The sequence below is a fragment of the Lissotriton helveticus genome, chromosome 2_2, assembly GCF_964261635.1.
Source record: "Lissotriton helveticus chromosome 2_2, aLisHel1.1, whole genome shotgun sequence".
Classification (NCBI taxonomy): domain Eukaryota; kingdom Metazoa; phylum Chordata; class Amphibia; order Caudata; family Salamandridae; genus Lissotriton; species Lissotriton helveticus.
In genome coordinates this window covers 378,950,524-378,968,941 of record NC_136060.1, presented here as the reverse complement: position 1 = coordinate 378,968,941, position 18,418 = coordinate 378,950,524, and the positions used below count along the sequence as shown (strand labels likewise).

The window sequence follows — 18,418 nt, the reverse complement described above, 5'->3', positions numbered from 1 at the left end:
GTAAACTGGTAGCCAAAGGGTTTGCTGTGCAGTCTATTAGGCCTGCATGTCCAGTGTACAAAATACGCATGAAAACATGTTGTTCTTGTCCCCAAACAATATGTCCTGGGCGTTGGGCAATAGGCACCCTAGTCTTCTTGGGATGTCTAAAACTGTTTGCCATGTAAAGTTAAGGATATTGTCATGTATTCCTATAGGTTCTGAATCGATCCCCCTATTCCTGACCCTATTCTGGTTAAACTAACTATCAAGTTAACTAACAGTCAGCCCATGAGGCAAGAAAAGCCCCCATGATGCAGATACCGTTATCTGACGCAGTCACACTACAGCACAGGAACGTGTTATCTGATTAGGTCATAACGCTTGAGATCTAATTAGACAAGCGACATTCCTCCAGCCCCTGATAAGGCATACGACGTTCTCATAACAAATCAAACCTATGACAACCTGGAAAATCCGTGCGGCCATTGTTTTGATTTTACAGAGAACTTCAGTAAAAGAATGTGCTAACGAGCAAGTCGTATGACATCTTTATTGACGTATCTATGTCCATCCTTACGTCAATCTCGGCACCTTTAAGGTATAAATATTGCCGATCTTGCCCTATGCAAACACACGCGTGGTGACGAGACGGAGCAGCCATACTTGCCGAAGCCCAGAAGCAGAGCAGACCCCGCTGGCAGCAGCCCCGCCTTCCTGACGCGCTGAGAGACGCGCTGCTATCTCCTGCCGAGAGACCCAGCACCGGCGCTTTCGGGCAGCCCTCGCAGGCAGCCTGGAATATCGAGAGCAGAGAAAGAGATACCATTCCTCATTCATCCTAACTTCCAGGTACAGAACTGAATAACCCCTCACAGAGAATTCTTTAGTTATTCACTTGGCAAAAACAAACTTAACTTAAACTGTAACTTTCTATTCCCGCCCACGCATTAGACTTGGGTCAGGTACACGGGGTAGGCGTATTTAGAAACACCAGTTGAGTACGTTTAGTCAAATGTATATGTGTATGTAAATATATTTTAATCATTTTAAACATCATATGGCTCAGAAACCATATCAATGTTTTTACAGTATTATTTTATACTATTGCTTTTAATGTATGCACTTTACTTAACTATAAGTATTGCAATAATATCGATCCATTTCTCTTGTACGAGAAAAGAGACTGATCAATAAATAACACCTTTTTATTGAACACGCCCTTCTCTTCCTTTTCTCTACAATCTGATGAGACTAAGAATGCACGTACTGACTGAGTAAAATAATTGCCTTGTGCTCACACGACTCTGGAGATACACTCTTGATTAGGGGAGAGCAAAGTTGTCATGTTCTATGGTTGTCAGAAACGAAATCCCTTCTTGTCTAATCAGGGGAATTCTTTCCTGAACATTCGAGAAAGTTTCTAGCGAACGCTGAGCTACGCTGGCAAACCCAAAACTTAAGTCTAGTATCGACAGTAGTAGACCTAGTTAACGTCTGGCCTAGGCCTTTACTGCTGTAGGTATTATTCCAATGCGCAGAGCCTATTGGGAAGATAGGAACTACACTACATGGCGCCCAACGCGTTTGGAAAGGGCGATAAAACTAACGTAAGACATTTAGAGTAACTCAGTCGTGCTTTCTCACTCAGACCCCTTTTCCCAAATACTCCAAAGACGTCTGGAGTGGGTGAAAGGTAATATCCTCCAAAACCTCGCAGGAGGGAACTCCTATGTAAGGTTCTTGGTTTAGTCAACGTTGAAGGATACACTGTTCCAAAATATTGTGCATCTAATCTTTGTTCCATAAGAAACCTGATCTGCAAACAAACAAAATTACCTTATTGACAGTGAAATGTTTGACAATGAGGATGAAAGAGAGGCAGTTAGATTAGCAGCTGAAATAGCAGCAGCTGATACTGCAGCACTAGATGCGGACGGGGATATAATACTCATCCCGGTCGCCAAAAGGAAATCTATAACCTTAAAACTTATAGAAAATGGACTGACACCTAGAGGTGGCACAGTCATATTCGTAATTGAGGCACACTAATATCGGCAGACAGAGGTATACTATACATGGATACATTTTCCAGCAGCAAATGCTGTAACAAAGTACTTCCACTATTACAAAATAGAGGTTCCACCCGACATTTACACTCCTTTCGAGGAGGTGGAAGTACCACTCAAATTCCAAGAGCATTTGCTCTTATTTGATGGCGCCCTAATACATAATAATCACATCACCAGGCTCGGTCCTTTAGGTAGACCAGGAGCAACGTGGCCGGTCTTAGCCGGATACACACCACACCCAGACATCGAAGGAATGTCTACAGGAGAGCTGTTAATACAGCTAAAACAATTACTAAAAATTCATAGACAATTAGTCCAGTATGTAATGCGGACTTCAACAATTCAGCCAGCGATTAAACTTCCACAGCTGACCCCTCACCAGGGGAACACAAATAAAATCACACCACAGAACATCCAATCCTGCCTAGGTAAAGTTCCGGCTAAACGGGAACAGATACCATTCTGGTTGGCACAGAAAATCACCCAAATAGAGGCGGTGTTTCCTGACACCACCCCGCTAGAAAAACACAGGATTCTGACTATGTCTCCCAATGGGAATCGCACCACACATAGAGGACTGTGACACTTGGGGTACAGTCTTTGCTTCAATCTACACAAAAACGCACGGTGTTCCATCCATTTCGGTAATACCAGATGTGCTAAAACAAATTCAAGATGAATACGGTCCAGAACCAGCTTTAACTCTTGGTATGAAATTACTGAAAGACTTCAAGCAGGTCTCGGCTATATTATTAGCCAATATAAAAGGTGAAGCAGCAAACGTGGCAATCCGCCAGAGGTTAAAAGAGACAGATATAGCAGACCAACCAGCTGAAATTGCCAGAATCATAGAAAAATCCTATGAAGAACTAGGTAGAGACAGTTTAGGTGGAATACCAGTAAAACCGCAACTGACTGAAAGTCCAGAAAAAATATTTTTTAATAATAATTCACCAAAAAAGAACTGGGATGGAAACAAACAATCCAATCCAAAAGAAAAGAAATTCCAGTCCCGAGGAAGGTCTCCTAGGCGAAGGGAGAAATCTCCGAACCAGAGACACAGGTCACCCCAGAGTGACCCCTCTGGGGAAATGGGGATAATATTAAAAAACCTGATAGATATCAAGACATTGATACACGTCCCTCAATCTTTTCAGACTTCCTCGCAGAAATCGGAAAGAAGAGGACGATCAGAACAAAGAGAAGAGCACGCCAAGTCCAAAGACAAGGAACCTGCTCAACAAAAAAAGAAATTACAATTTCCAAAAAAGAAGGTAGCCAGTATCAAGGTAGTTAACAATGCCGAGAATACTGAGGACACAACTGAAAAACGGAGAGTGGGCTCAGACAATGCTAGACAGCGCAGCAGAAGTGAGCATAGCTCGCAAAGTCCTTATGAATCATCTGGAGACAGTGGACACGAATGAATATCTTCAAGTGGAAACTGCAGACACCAGAGTTAGCAAACCCCACAAGATATACGAGATAACATTACGTATAGAGGGAGATAAGACTAGGAAAATAAGGGGACTATTTTGGGATAACCTCTCCAAGGGTTATGACCTCCTTCTAGCTGAAAAAGACTGGCCACCAGAGTTTGTCAGGGAGTGCCCTCATGGCGAAGAAGTAATTATGCCTGCCTTCTCGAATCAAATACCGATTCATAAAAAATACACACTTGCTAGAAAGTGGGCAGTGGCCTTAGCACCTGCTTTATATAAAAATCATGTAGGATGGGATGAGGATTCTCCTCCTCACAAAATCCAGTTAAAATCACAACCTACTGCACAAAGGCAGTACCCAATTAAGCAAGAAGCTAAAAAACAGGTAAATGAAATACTAGATCAGCTAGAATACCAGGGGGTGATTGAAACTTGCACCTCACAAATGAACAATCCTTTGTTTCCGGTCTCCAAACCAGACAATTCATATCGTCTTGTTTTGGATTACCGACACCTTAACTCATGTTGCAAAACCTTTGCAGTGCAAAACTCACACAGTGCTGCACTAATGAATAACATAGTGCGCAAAAAATACAAAACAACCTTGGACATCTACAATGGATTCTTTTGTCAAAACATAGCACCAGAGAGCAGATATTTAACTGCATTCTCAGTAAATGGCACTCAAAAGCAATTCTGTCGGTTAGCCCAGGGGTACAAGAACAGGCCGGGGGTATTCTCAGCGAGAGTAACAGAATTACTGCAACTATATAATGATGAAGCATTATCTTATGTCGATGACATTTACTTAACAGACGATGACTTGGATACTCACTTGAAAAGAGTGAACACCATAATACTTGGGTTCGCAGCAGAGGGTTACAAATTCAACTTTAAAAAATCCAGAATTGCCCATCTGACAGTCCTATTCTTAGGATATGAGTTATCAAGTGAAGGCAAAAGCCTGGCTGACAATTTCCTAGAGAAATGTGCCGTACTCCAAGCACCTAGAACACTAAAAAACCTACAGTCAATTCTAGGCTTCCTAAATTTCGGAAGAACATACATTGCAAATTACGCAGAAAGGGTCAAACCCCTTTATGATCTAATTAAACCAGACTTTAAAAGATCCAATTGGACTCAAACACACACAGAAATTTTGAGATCCTTACAAACAGACATGCTAATTAAAACAAAATTAGAAACACGTGATAACACACGCAATCTTGTGATTCGAGTCATCCCAGGGAGATGCGGATTCACATACCTAACCTCTAATGAGGGAGAAAAGGTACCAATTGCATTCAAATCACACTTGTACACAGAAGCTGAACAGAAATTCAGTAATACAGAAAAAAATCATTCGTGCAGTTCAAACCGCAATAGCTAGAGAAAAAGACATAGCTGACGGTAGACATATCACAGTCAGAACAGCAGAATCAGCCTTTGAGGCACTAACAACACCGTGTAATTTACCAACAACAACATTGAATCCGGAATGGATACAATGGGTGAATTCAATCACAACGGACAAAGTATACTACTACTTTGATCCAGAACTAGAAGAATCAAAAAATCTAAAATATGAAAAGAAGTATCCTCTGCCAATCGACATTCTGCCTCTACGACATTACGCCTGTGTAATCTATACAGACGGACATGCTCAACCCTCCGTTTGGGGAGAACAAGCATACAACCCCACATGTGAGATTACAAAAGAAGTGTGGCGCGGAGGTAAACTAAGACCTCTATTAACAAAAACACACTCAGTTGAAACTAATTCAGAACAACAAACTGAAATAATAGCATTGAAAATGGCGCTAGATAATGCGGATCGCGAATTCCCGACACTTATAGTGTCAGATTCATATTACTGCGTCAAATCATATAACAAGGATTTGCAGACATGGATTCAGAACGGTTACAAAGATGACACAGATGCACCAATAAAGCAGAAATTGCTCTGGGAACAAATAGCTCTTTTACAAAAAGAACTACCAAGGACTCACGTGACACACTCACTGAGTCATCAGCGTGATGGCGTTCACGTTGTAGGGAATTCATTGGCTGAAACAGCCGCAGCGGCAGCCACTAAATCGGCTCCCGTAGTTCGAAAAAAGCGTACATTGACGGTGAAACAGTGCTGGCAGTGAAAACGTCATCAAAAGGCGACTGCTCAGCGTTACCGATCAACTATCCACTCAATTATACATACATAATCGATGCAAACTCCGTCCCTTTTGCTCGAATCCCTGGAGTGGGGGATAGAGTGATTCCAAACATGGACAGGAGAAGCTTGTTAATCGCAGACGCACACATGGGTGAGGGTCTTTGAGACCTCAAACTGAAAGATTCTCTGGAAGAATTACAATCACGGTACTGGTGGCCAGGCATGAGCCTGCATCACACCATGTTTGTAAAAAACTGCCCAAACTGCAACAGAGATCGCAGTGGGGAGAGAAACCGTTTAATACCTCGTCGTATCAAGGCAGATAATATGACCAATAAAAAGCAGGGCTTGCGATTAACATATACAGGCTAGTTTCCACTTATAATGTAGATCACCAGCACTCGGCTGACGTCCGGACTGTTATACAAAGATTTGCGAGTCTAAATGGCATATACGCTAAGAGCATGCTACGTTCGACCATTGTTTTCACTCAAGCCCACCAGCCTGGGGGGGAAACATGGCCGAATGAGCACAGTCCAGCGGGAATCTTCTCACTTCCTTCCTGAGGGTACGGGATGGTGTAAAGAAAAAACCAAGGCATAAAGCAATCTATAGCGGAAAGGGAATTAGGTTCGGGAGCTGGGTGGGTCAAACATCTAATAAGTGTCCAACGTAGTCTAAATAACTTGCCAAGAAATTCTCTGAAGGGATTCAGTCCGTACGAATTATTATTTGGAACTAGAATGATTATCTCTGACCTCGACAGTCAGACTTCAGTGGTTAAAGAAAAAAGCTTTGATGTCAAAGACCGTTTGGCTATTTTGCAGGACTTAAACAAAACAAGAAAAGACCTGAGCAACATACAGTTGAAACAACAGCCAACAACCACTGAAGAAACCTGTCCCAGCAAGACCTGTCTGGATTCCAAAAGTCGGGGATCTAGTCAGGGAGAAGATCGCGGTAAAGAAGGAATTTGGGCCTTCTTACAGAAAAGCAGTTCCTGTCATGTCTGTCAACGGGACAAGATCAGTTGTACTACCGCCACTTGCTGGTAAAAAGGAGAACCGAGTTGTATCCATCGACCTGGTAAAACCACAACATGTGGCCGATAACAAACAGTAGGCCAAGTGGACTCCCAATAAGTAGCAGAACACCAAGGTTTGCTACCAGTACAGAGGTCCTAACAAAGAGGCTCATCACATTCGAAACGCCTACAGAAGAACAACAAGGACTATGCAACAATGCAATAGAACTCAGACCTCTGAAAACCCAAATAAAAACATTTAGCAGAGACACACCAATCTATAATGAAGTACCAGGTGACAATTCAAGAAACAAAAATCCTGAAGCAATTGGAACAATTGACAGAACTGCATCCGGCTACTTCATAAACTTCGATGATTCCTCTGAAAGCCTCAGTGAATCAAAGACACAGCCATCATCAAAATCCTTTAAAGACAAAGCTAAGGAACTTTTGAACCAACTGAAAGAAACATATCTGATTTCTCCATGGATTGAATTTTGGGTGGGTTTTGGTGCATTTATCCTCATACTTTGGCTCATCATGGTATTAACTTTGGGACACTTCATTGAGGGAAAATATGCTAAAATGGACACAGCAAGTCAGAACATCAACTTGGTCCTCAAACCACACACATCTTCACACGTCGAGAAAAGAGAACTTTCTTCAGCCAACTTCACAGCCAATCCTATACCTGGTGGGGTAGCCTGGGACAACACTGACTATGAAATTTATGGTCCGGTCGAGATCCTGAAATATCCACACCAAATCAAGATCTCCTTGAGTGACTTTGCAAAACCAAACTCATTTGCTGATGATTGGGACTTCGAAAGCATTAATAACATGACGTCCGACTTAGTAATGTCTGCTAAATTTACAAAACATGATTATTTGCAAGGTTCTACAAATTATGATAGTATGTATTGCTATAACCACTATGGTAACCATTTTTTACATAAATCTGCACAACCTAGAAATGTTTTAAATTATAATCAATGGGAACATTGTGCGAACACCTCCAAAAGGGAGCTCAAGAACCGTTTACGACAAATATTCATATTTTTCAGGTTTTAACACAAGTAATGCTGAAACATTTTATTTTAAATTGTCAAACAAGACAGGGATGAAAACCATGATAACCAACACAAAGTTGATATATTCAGATTCATTCTTCGAAGAAATGAATACTTTTGGATTTGATTATTGGGACAAAAATGTTGATTTGAAAAGTGTTTGGGGTACAAAAGAATGGCAAGTACAGGGTTTAGAAGCTTTGTTTAGAGCTTGCATGATCCCAGAACAAATGATATTTTTAAATGACACTGTTCAACAAACCACCTGTCTTGGCCTAGCCAAAATCAAAGATTTAAATAAACCGTCTATTCCAAAGCCAACAATGTTTAGCAATAGCTCTGATACGGATGAAGAGATAGACGTAAACCATATATTAAACCAAAACAGAACACATCCTGATTGGAAACAATGGTTAATCTGGCCCACAGATACAAATAACTGTCAAGACAGATTCCTGAATAAAACACAGGGGTTCGAAATGACCAGGCCAGACCCTAGATATCTCCAAAGACATCACCCAGGGATAATAACAACCTACAGTGTGGGCAAATTATGCCTTCAGTGGCTACAAACTTCCACACTGCCTGAAATTAAGCAAAACCTAACTTTACTTACTGATGGTGCTGACTTGCGTGATTTCATAATGGGACCACGCAAACAGCGTCCAAAGCGTTTCATAGCAGCCTCTGTATATGCAGCATACAATGAGGCCTGGAAGGTTAATCAAATTGAAACCGCAGAGAGAATACGGGAAATTGACCGTATTAATTTGGAAAAATCACTTTCTGTAGTGGACAATGGGTTAATGACTCTGTCCTCCAGAATTTTTTCATTGGACAGCATTGTGTCTTCAGCAATCGATATATTATCGCAAGACTTATTGTTATTACAACATGGTCAGTCACAATTGCGTTCTATTGTACAGCTTGGCTGGACGTTACAAAATCTGCGTTCAGGCTATGTGCCTTGGCGTTTAATCAACACAACGTCACTATTCCAAATCTTTAACCTTACTGATAGACAAATCGGTATGGCGCAAAAGGGTGCTGATTATACAATCTTGAGCATTGAAAAACTAGAAAGATTACCAATGACAATGTCAGAACGACCTGTCAGTGAATGGATAATCCACGGAATCATAAATATTCCAATCTCAACCTTCAGGTTTCAATACTGCCAAAAATATATACAGGCTGGCATGTACGAGAAATTGGGGAAGGGGTACCTTAAAACAACTTGGAACCTGCCCTATTCACATGCATGGGTCAGTAATAAAGGACAGAAAGTGTTTCTTAGTGGCAACAATTGTGCTATGTCACTAAGCGGCACGCTTCTGTGTAACGGAATTAGTTTGCATGGAGCCTGTGAAGGGAATTCATACAACCTTTCATGTCACCAGCAAGGCGCACCTGCAACTGAAATAGAACCATTCTTTCAAAGACTCTATAATGGGAGTTACATTCTTATTGTAGACCGCAAATGTTGTAGTCTTATGCCCGGGACTCCTTATCTAGTCACTACGACTGCGAAGGTCAAGTGCTGTGGACGTTCTTTGTTCCCCAGCTCCTTCCCAGACAGGGAGGCAAGGGCATGGCCCGATTTGAAAATTACTTCTATTCGAATAGATACTTTAAGCAGAATGAAAACAGTGCTTCTTCAGACGCCTACAAGGCTCACGTCATCAAAAGAAACGTATGATCTACAAGTCGCAAGGACGACTGCAGAGATGCATACATTATTATCAACTAGTTCCCCTGTACATTTCGCGGAAATCCTGAGCGAAATCTTAAATATTTCTGATACCACTGGGGTCTCAAAGATATTTAAGACAGTATTTTCGATGGCATTAACACCATTCAAAGCCATACTGGGTATTTTTCCAGATTTCGTCCATTCGATTTTTGGTGGACTTCCCCTGATCCTGGGACTAATTGCAGGAATCCTATTCTTAGTCCTTATTTTTCGTTATGGCAACCCATGTCACAGATCAAACTCTCGCGACAATGGAAGAAACATTCCTAGCCATTGGATACCGGGACCGGATATCAAAAATCCTGGGACTCTCCCGGCTTAGAGACCTGAACATGACTTGGTTTCTATCATTTCGACCAATGTGGCAAAGGTGTGTTTTACCTGTATTGAGGTGTCTGCTATGCGGAGAAGAATGCGTGTTAGACACCTGTCTGACGCTACAATCGGATGCGCCAGTGGATGCAGATACATTGTTGGTTCCTACCAAGGTTCACGCTTTGTGCTGCCCTCAAAGGCTGCCAATCCTGATGACGGCATTCGTGGAATCTTCACCACTACGATTGAAGAGTAGTGAAGTTCAAGATGAAAGCAGCATCGATCAGGTACGACCTTCTGTCAGCAATGCGAATCAGAATGTCAATGGAGACAATCATGCGCACGAATGCATGGTTACACCTATTTCCGACTTAGTGGAACTTTCCCATGAAGCTGTTGACAGTTTTTTCGAAAGCCTTAATGATATGATGTTCTCTCCAGAACAGAAATAGAGACTTTTGAGCAAGCTCGCACACGGCGTTCCCTGAATTCGGCCTTCAACTTTAAAAATAAAGTCACATGAACAATTTTTCCCACCAGTTCACGGACAGCAATTTTTTAGCAGCCCCAAATTATTTTTTACAAAATTTTCGGGACACTTATCTTCTGCTTGTATTCCTAGAGAACTAAGATTTCTATTTTTAGATACTTTATAAACTTTAGTTGCCCGCTGGTATGTTCACAAATATTTTATTATGTGATGAAATGGTCTCAAACTTTCTTTCTGTATAGCCATATTAAGAGCCATTTCATGTGTATTTCTCATATACCAAATAAGCAATAATGTCTACAAATGCGTGTTTACTTTAGCGTTTAATTCATAGCTTAAGTGCATACAATATATATGACTGCAATTTTTCAGTATATTTGAAAATTTCAAAATGCATTTATGTATTTTGGGGTGGTGAGGTATACACTATACTCTATAGTATGTTGTACTATGTTATACTATGCATAGATTAGTAAATATGACCATAGTTAGCGTGGAGTGGGTGTCATGTATTCCTATAGGTTCTGAATCGATCCCCCTATTCCTGACCCTATTCTGGTTAAACTAACTATCAAGTTAACTAACAGTCAGCCCATGAGGCAAGAAAAGCCCCCATGATGCAGATACCGTTATCTGACGCAGTCACACTACGGCACAGGAACGTGTTATCTGATTAGGTCATAACGCTTGAGATCTAATTAGACAAGCGACATTCCTCCAGCCCCTGATAAGGCATACGACGTTCTCATAACAAATCAAACCTATGACAACCTGGAAAATCCGTGCGGCCATTGTTTTGATTTCACAGAGAACTTCAGTAAAAGAATGTGCTAACGAGCAAGTCGTATGACATCTTTATTGACGTATCTATGTCCATCCTTACGTCAATCTCGGCACCTTTAAGGTATAAATATTGCCGATCTTGCCCTATGCAAACACACGTGTGGTGACGAGACGGAGCAGCCATACTTGCCGAAGCCCAGAAGCAGAGCAGACCCCGCTGGCAGCAGCCCCGCCTTCCTGACGCGCTGAGAGACGCGCTGCTATCTCCTGCCGAGAGACCCAGCACCGGCGCTTTCGGGCAGCCCTCGCAGGCAGCCTGGAATATCGAGAGCAGAGAAAGAGATACCATTCCTCATTCATCCTAACTGCCAGGTACAGAACTGAATAACCCCTCACAGAGAATTCTTTAGTTATTCACTTGGCAAAAACAAACTTAACTTAAACTGTAACTTTCTATTCCCGCCCACGCATTAGACTTAGGTCAGGTACACGGGGTAGGCGTATTTAGAAACACCAGTTGAGTACGTTTAGTCAAATGTATATGTGTATGTAAATATATTTTAATCATTTTAAACATCATATGGCTCAGAAACCATATCAATGTTTTTACAGTATTATTTTATACTATTGCTTTTAATGTATGCACTTTACTTAACTATAAGTATTGCAATAATATCGATCCATTTCTCTTGTACGAGAAAAGAGACTGATCAATAAATAACACCTTTTTATTGAACACGCCCGTCTCTTCCTTTTCTCTACAATCTGATGAGACTAAGAATGCACGTACTGACTGAGTAAAATAATTGCCTTGTGCTCACACGACTCTGGAGATACACTCTTGATTAGGGGAGAGCAAAGTTGTCATGTTCTATGGTTGTCAGAAACTAAATCCCTTCTTGTCTAATCAGGGGAGTTAATTCTTTCCTGAACATTCGAGAAAGTTTCTAGCGAACTCTGAGCTACGCTGGCAAACCCAAAACTTAAGTCTAGTATCGACAGTAGTAGACCTAGTTAACGTCTGGCCTAGGCCTTTACTGCTGTAGGTATTATTCCAATGCGCAGAGCCTATTGGGAAGATAGGAACTACACTACAATATGAATATAGTGCCCAAAAGGGACCCACTAAAAATTATTATAGTATCTCATAGACAGGGCCATGGGGGGGAAAACTGATGCTGCACAGGTTTTCTGGATCTTGCCTATTTTGGCACACACTCCAATATCTAAAGCATTATGTGAACCTTTTAACCAAGTTTCTTTCTCACCCAGTTGAAGAGTACATGGTGCATTCACATTCATGACATTCTGCAAAATGTAAATGATCAACTATCAACTACTAATTACTGTGCTTGTTGTTTGTCATCGTATCACAAACATGTCAAACCTTGTACACCATGGTCATACATCTCTCCTGTCCTTTTAAATATTCTTCTAGGCTAGAAATGCGGTCATGTGGGTACAATCAATTAGAGTGCAGCCTCTCACCAAGTTATTCATATTCATGTCCGTTTATCTCTGCTTGGTCAATGTAAGTTGTCAGTGTCCCTAGATTGTGTACAAGTTACAGGATGGTTAGGAGGCACACATTTGTCTGCCTCATTGTTTACACGACAGATGCTGTTCACAAATAGCAAATATTTCAATAGGATAGGGGAGATTTAAGCAGATTCAAAAATGTGTTGTAGCTCTTTTCCAGATCTAGGGCCTGATTTACAAAGGTAAATTCAACTTTTAAGTAAGTTTATACTTTGGACTAAGTTTACTAGTTTCAATATTCACAAACCCTGAGTGTAAACGTACTACAAAAGTGTAAGTTACATGCCCCCACAGTGCAGAATGGCTAGCCTGGCTCCGAGTGACTGACAGACTGGCGTCTGTTGCTTTGAGCAGAGGAGTAAATAAAGTAGGTACCCTTTCATTCCCTGCTCACCAAGGTGTCTGCTTTTGCAAAGAAATGTACATAGATTGATTTACAAACCTGAAAGATGCTTGAGGCATGCTTCTGACCCCATCTCCAGTGGCCAACTTGCCCTGAAGATCATAGTTTGTATCTGCTTTGATGCTTCAACCACTTTGCTTTTGGTTGGGCAGTGTCAATAAAATGACATTCCTGGGCTTCCATGTGAGACATTGGTGAATCAAACACACAAAGGTAATGGGAGGAATGCTTGCAAATAGTCTAATCACTGCAATTGCTCCATGAAGTATTCCAAACCATCTTACTTTGTCCACCATACCACCTCAGATTAGACCTAGCCATATGCAAATCAGCTTGGTCCTGCTCCAGTAGGAACAGTCCAGGCTACACTGCCCAGCCAGGTCCTCTCTGAAACTGAACACAACCAACCCAAAACTAGTTTCAGCCTCTTTCGGGTGCAACTTGGTTCTGGTGGCACAGTGTGGATGGGAACCATGTTTGGGTATTCTCTTGGCTGCTTAGTGTGTTACTTAAAAAAATACCCACACAAGGGTGATGGGAGCATTGCTTGTAAATAGTTTTACTATTGGCAGTCACTCGGAGTAGCATTCTAGCCCATTTACAGTTGTGAGCTGGTTCAGGAAAGGGAGTGGACCTTCCCTGCATCTTGGTGCTCCACGAAAAGTTTAAACTATAAACTGCTTTGACCACAGCTAGAGATACATTTCTTTAAGTAGCCGTAATTCTTAAACGCTTAAGTTCTCAGTCTATGCTGTCTAGCAAGTGGCAACTGCAAGGTTGAGTTTAAAATAGTTTTATCAACCCTTGTTGATTAAAGATTACTTTCATGGACTATTATATTGCTAAAGAAAACATGTCTGATTCACCAAGAGTCAGTGAAGCTTTATACAAATTTGGTGTTGGTGTCTTTTTTGTTGTAGGTTTTGAAGTTCTTCAAAATGCTGTTCTTTTAAACATTTGGTAAGACGTCCACCAGCTGCATCCTCGAGCTGCATTTTATTGCATCTTCTATTTGTATTCCAGGAACGCCATGAGCACAGTAAGTAACATCAACCTCATAGCCAACTGATATTGGCATATTTTTGTTTGGTTTTCAGTGATACAGAACCTGTGTCTGCATGCATGTGTGCAGCGCTATAGGCCACCATGAATGCTAAGTGGGAAGGCAAAGATAGCAAAACATTAATTTGCAGTCATAACCTTCTGTTTTAACTTAATTAAATAAGTGCTGAAAATGTCAAAATGTAAGCAGCTCTAATTACCAGGAAAGGCATTGTCTTCTCATGCTTAACTTCTTTCCCATATAACACTGACATTCCATTGGTGCCATCCATTTCTACTGCTTTGTTTTAAAGGGGCTCCCTTTTCTTTAAATCTTTTGATAATGACCTGAAGATGTACGACCCTCTGTACCCAAGCTTTGCTTTACACACCCAGATCAATTGCCCAACGCGAACTTCAAAAAGTAAGTGACTGAAAGTGAGCCAACCACTCATAAGGTGGGTGGCACCAAAGTAACCTGTAACAAAACAAAAAGTTGTCAAATGGTAATAAAAAATTAGTATGGGCACGGAAATGCCGAACTGCTTCCAGTACATATGAGTTTCGCTAAATTAAATACACACAGATTAATATCGGCTGTTTAATTTGTATTGCCATGGTTCTAAGACTGATTTGAGAATCCCCCCTTTCAAAAGAATCTTTGCGCAATGGAATGAGGATATGAGGGAATTGAGGACTTCTCTTATCTTGATCTTAATTCTGCCTTAGTCAACACGCTGTCATGCAATGCATCTAGAGCTGTGAACCTGATCAATTCCCAGATCCCTCATTTTTCACAAAACGCACAAAGTATTTAGTAAGGATTTTTTCACCTTGTACCATCTTAACCACTCTGGCTCTGTACCCCTGAGGGCAGAATCCTCGTGATTGGCAGCAGGCCCCAAACTGTGGAGTATAGGGCTTTTTAGTGAGAGAAGCCCGGGGTAGAGGGTTAGGGGAATACTGCATCTTCAGTGGTTATAAATGCTTTGTTCAGCTGGGCTTGCAGTGAATTTAGGAGCATAGAATCCCTCTCCACCAAGCAACATAACTATAAACTGTGTTCTGTGACCTTGGTGTATCCTCAAAGGCCAGAAGTGATAGTCTTTGGAAGGATTATGCGTTTTGTGGCCACAGCGCACTCCACAAAATGGCTTTAAAGAGATCCGGGACATGGGTATAGCTCATTGAGATGTATTTGTTCTAGAAAAAAATAGATTACAGGTCCAGTGTGCTGTAGGTGCTGAATGAAAAATGTCCGCGGTATCGTAACATTCACAGAATCCACTTCATTGCATCTACAAAAAACTAAAGTTCCCATGAATGATTGGGAATGGAGTTAAAAAAAAAAAAACGTTATGAGCAGTCCATGAACATCCACTCAAGAGTTCGGGTCTGTAACATAGTCCTCTGTTCCGGTCAGTGGAGTCTCTATCGTCGCGCCAAGCTCCTCTTCTCATGCGTCCTGCTTCCCAGTTTCTGATCCTGGAAAAGAGGTAAAATCACGACCTGAATCTCCAGTAACACAGCTCATACAAAAACAATATAAATAGCAGAAATGCAAGAAACCTCTTCTTATACATATCATCAATACAAGAAAACATCTTCACAATCATGAAGCAACACCAGAACCTTGTTGCTTACTAGTCACTGGAAGGGTCTCCCAGATCAGAAATCGGAGGGTGTGATAATCCTCACCTCCGAGTCCTTAATAGAATTGGAACTTTCCATTATGATAGCTAGGAAATCTTTCATTTTATGTCATTACCAAAGGTGAGGGTCATGCTTGTTAAAAGCTTACTTACCACCATTTGTGCCATTGCCAGCACTGTTTTAAAATAAAGCTTTTTAAAAGTAGTCAGAGGGCCAATCTCTCGCATTCATAATATCCTCCAGGTGAGCCCCTAGGTTCAACTCCTTCGAAGCCATAGCTCTGCGAGTCTAATATTCACCAAAAATCTTCAAACCTAACCCAGCCTCCTTCATAACCCACCTTACCCAATGGCTATGGTAGGGGAAAATATCACTTATGCGGGTTTTGGAGGGCAAACAAAAGCTGCTTCTTCCTCCGGGCGAAAAGTGTTACAGCAAACAAATGACGGACGGAATGCTGACCATGCAAACATTCTCCCCCAATCAAAAGATCTGGGTTAAATCCATCATTCTTTTGCCCACTACGCCACCCCAGTTTGGACCAAGCCATATGCAAATCAGTCTTGACCCTGTGCCCAATGGGACCAGTCCAGACCGAACTGCCAGGCCAGGTCCTCCCTTGACCGGAAACAACCATCCTGGGACTGGTTTCAGGGTATGTCACCCTTCATCAGCCACTCTAGCGTGAATCCAGAGGCACAGTGAGCAAGGGACCCACGTCTGGGCATACCCATCCCACTTAGGGCGAAAAATGTTATAGCAAACAAATGATTGACGAAATGCTGACCATGCAAATATTCTCCCCCAGTCAAAAGATCTGGGTTAAACCCATCGTTCCTTGGCCCACTACTTCCTCGAGGGGCGAAATTCCACCGACATGTTCTCGTAAGCCTTCAGGTACTGCACGACACAAAGCTTCGGAGAATCTGGAAAGGCTGGGTAATCGATCACGCTAGTATTGGCTTTAATACGCCTGTTAACTGTGAAGGACACCCTTGAGGGAGCAAGATACCTTCTGGTAATATCCATGACCCGCACATCAGAAACCCTCCTGCATGATACCATGCAGAGCAACATAGCCATCTTGGCGGACAGCTCTTTCCTAAATAGGAACCTACAGGGTGCGAGCGGTAAGCAGAGGTAAAGTTTTTTTGACATCCCACAGTGCCGAATAACATGGTTCCGGTGTCATTGACAAATGAATGCCCTGAAGCAATCCACATTCTAAAGGGTGTTCCCCTGCTGGTTCCCCGTCCATAGGCACATGGCCCACCGATATGGCTGAGAGAAAGATGTTGTTGGAACAATAGGCAATGCCCTGTTCTGCTAATCTGCCTGGGAAATTAAGGATCTGAACTACATCAGCACCCACGGGATCACAACCCCGTCCCACACACCGATGGATTCACGTCATCCATGCAGACTTGTCTCTTAATGGTGCCCTCTAACTAGGCTTTTATGTGTAGGTCTTCAGACTTTGCTGAAAGTCCCAGGAGCGAACATCGACCCGTGTAGTCTGCCACACCATCAGTTGAAAGGACCCTTTCGGAACCAGTTGGGTCAGGATTGAGAAGTAGAAGAACTGGAAACCAAACTTGAGACTTCCAAATTGGGGTGATCAAAATGACGTCCGCCTGCTGTCGTTTGATATGGGCTGAGGCTCTTGTGATATAATTGTGTATGGGGGAAACGCATAGCCCTTCTCTGGTCCCCAGTTCCTGAAGGAATGCTTCTGTGGCCGATGCTAAAGGATATAGTTTTTAGCTCAAGAATCTGGGTAGCTGGTGGTCCAATCTGGAGGCAAACGGGTACACAGAGAAGGGATCCCATTGAGCCTGAAGAGTGGCAAAAACTTCTGGGTGAAGCTTCCACAGACTGGAATCCCCGAAATGGGGAGACTGCTAACCCGCCACTCGATTGTCCTGACCGGGAAGTACTCGGCTGAGACCGATATTTGATGATCTAAGCAGAAGTGCCAGAAGTCGGTCGCCAGGTCTGAGAGGATCTTGGACCGACTGCCTCCTTGGTGGTTGATATACAGGTCTGCTGAAACATTGTCCATTTTTAGTAATACACAAGACTGAACTCTGTATGGTGTCCAACAGCGAAAGAAGCCAGGATCTCCACACATTTGATGTGTAGTTTCTGTTCCTGAGGAGACCATAATCCTCCCATGGAAAAATCGTCACACCGAGCGACCCAGTCAGCCCTGCTGGCTTCAGACTCTATCACAAGGTCTGCAGCTGAGCCAAATATCACTCTCCCATTCCACGCTTATATGTGGGAAAGCCACCACTAAATCTCCTCTTGTGCCTCTCTCTCTCTGTCTCTCTCTCTGTCTCTCTCTCTGTCTCTCTCTCTGTCTCTCTCTCTGTCTCTCTCTCTGTCTCTCTCTCTGTCTCTCTCTCTGTCTCTCTCTCTGTCTCTCTCTCTGTCTCTCTCTCTGTCTCTCTCTCTGTCTCTCTCTCTGTCTCTCTCTCTGTCTCTCTCTCTGTCTCTGTCTCTGTCTCTCTCTCTCTGTCTCTCTCTCTGTCTCTGTGTCTCTCTCTGTCTCTCTCTCTGTGTCTCTCTCTGTCTCTCTCTCTGTGTCTCTCTCTGTGTCTCTCTCTGTGTCTCTCTCTGTGTCTCTCTCTGTGTCTCTCTCTGTGTCTCTCTCTGTGTCTCTCTCTGTGTCTCTCTCTGTC

At 42.4% G+C, this 18,418-nt stretch overlaps 1 protein-coding gene across 10 annotated transcripts in view; it reads left to right on the top strand.

The window, feature by feature from the left end:
* RNF4 (ring finger protein 4) overlaps window positions 1–18,418 on the top strand; it is a 405,745-nt gene that overhangs the window by 64,018 nt on the left and 323,309 nt on the right. For all 10 annotated transcript variants that reach the window (XM_078678584.1, XM_078678589.1, XM_078678580.1 and 7 more), the window contains exon 2: window positions 13,961–14,079. In XM_078678584.1, the coding sequence (XP_078534710.1) occupies window positions 14,071–14,079 (9 nt within the window). In that variant the 5' untranslated portion in view covers window positions 13,961–14,070. The remainder of the gene's footprint in view (window positions 1–13,960; window positions 14,080–18,418) is intronic.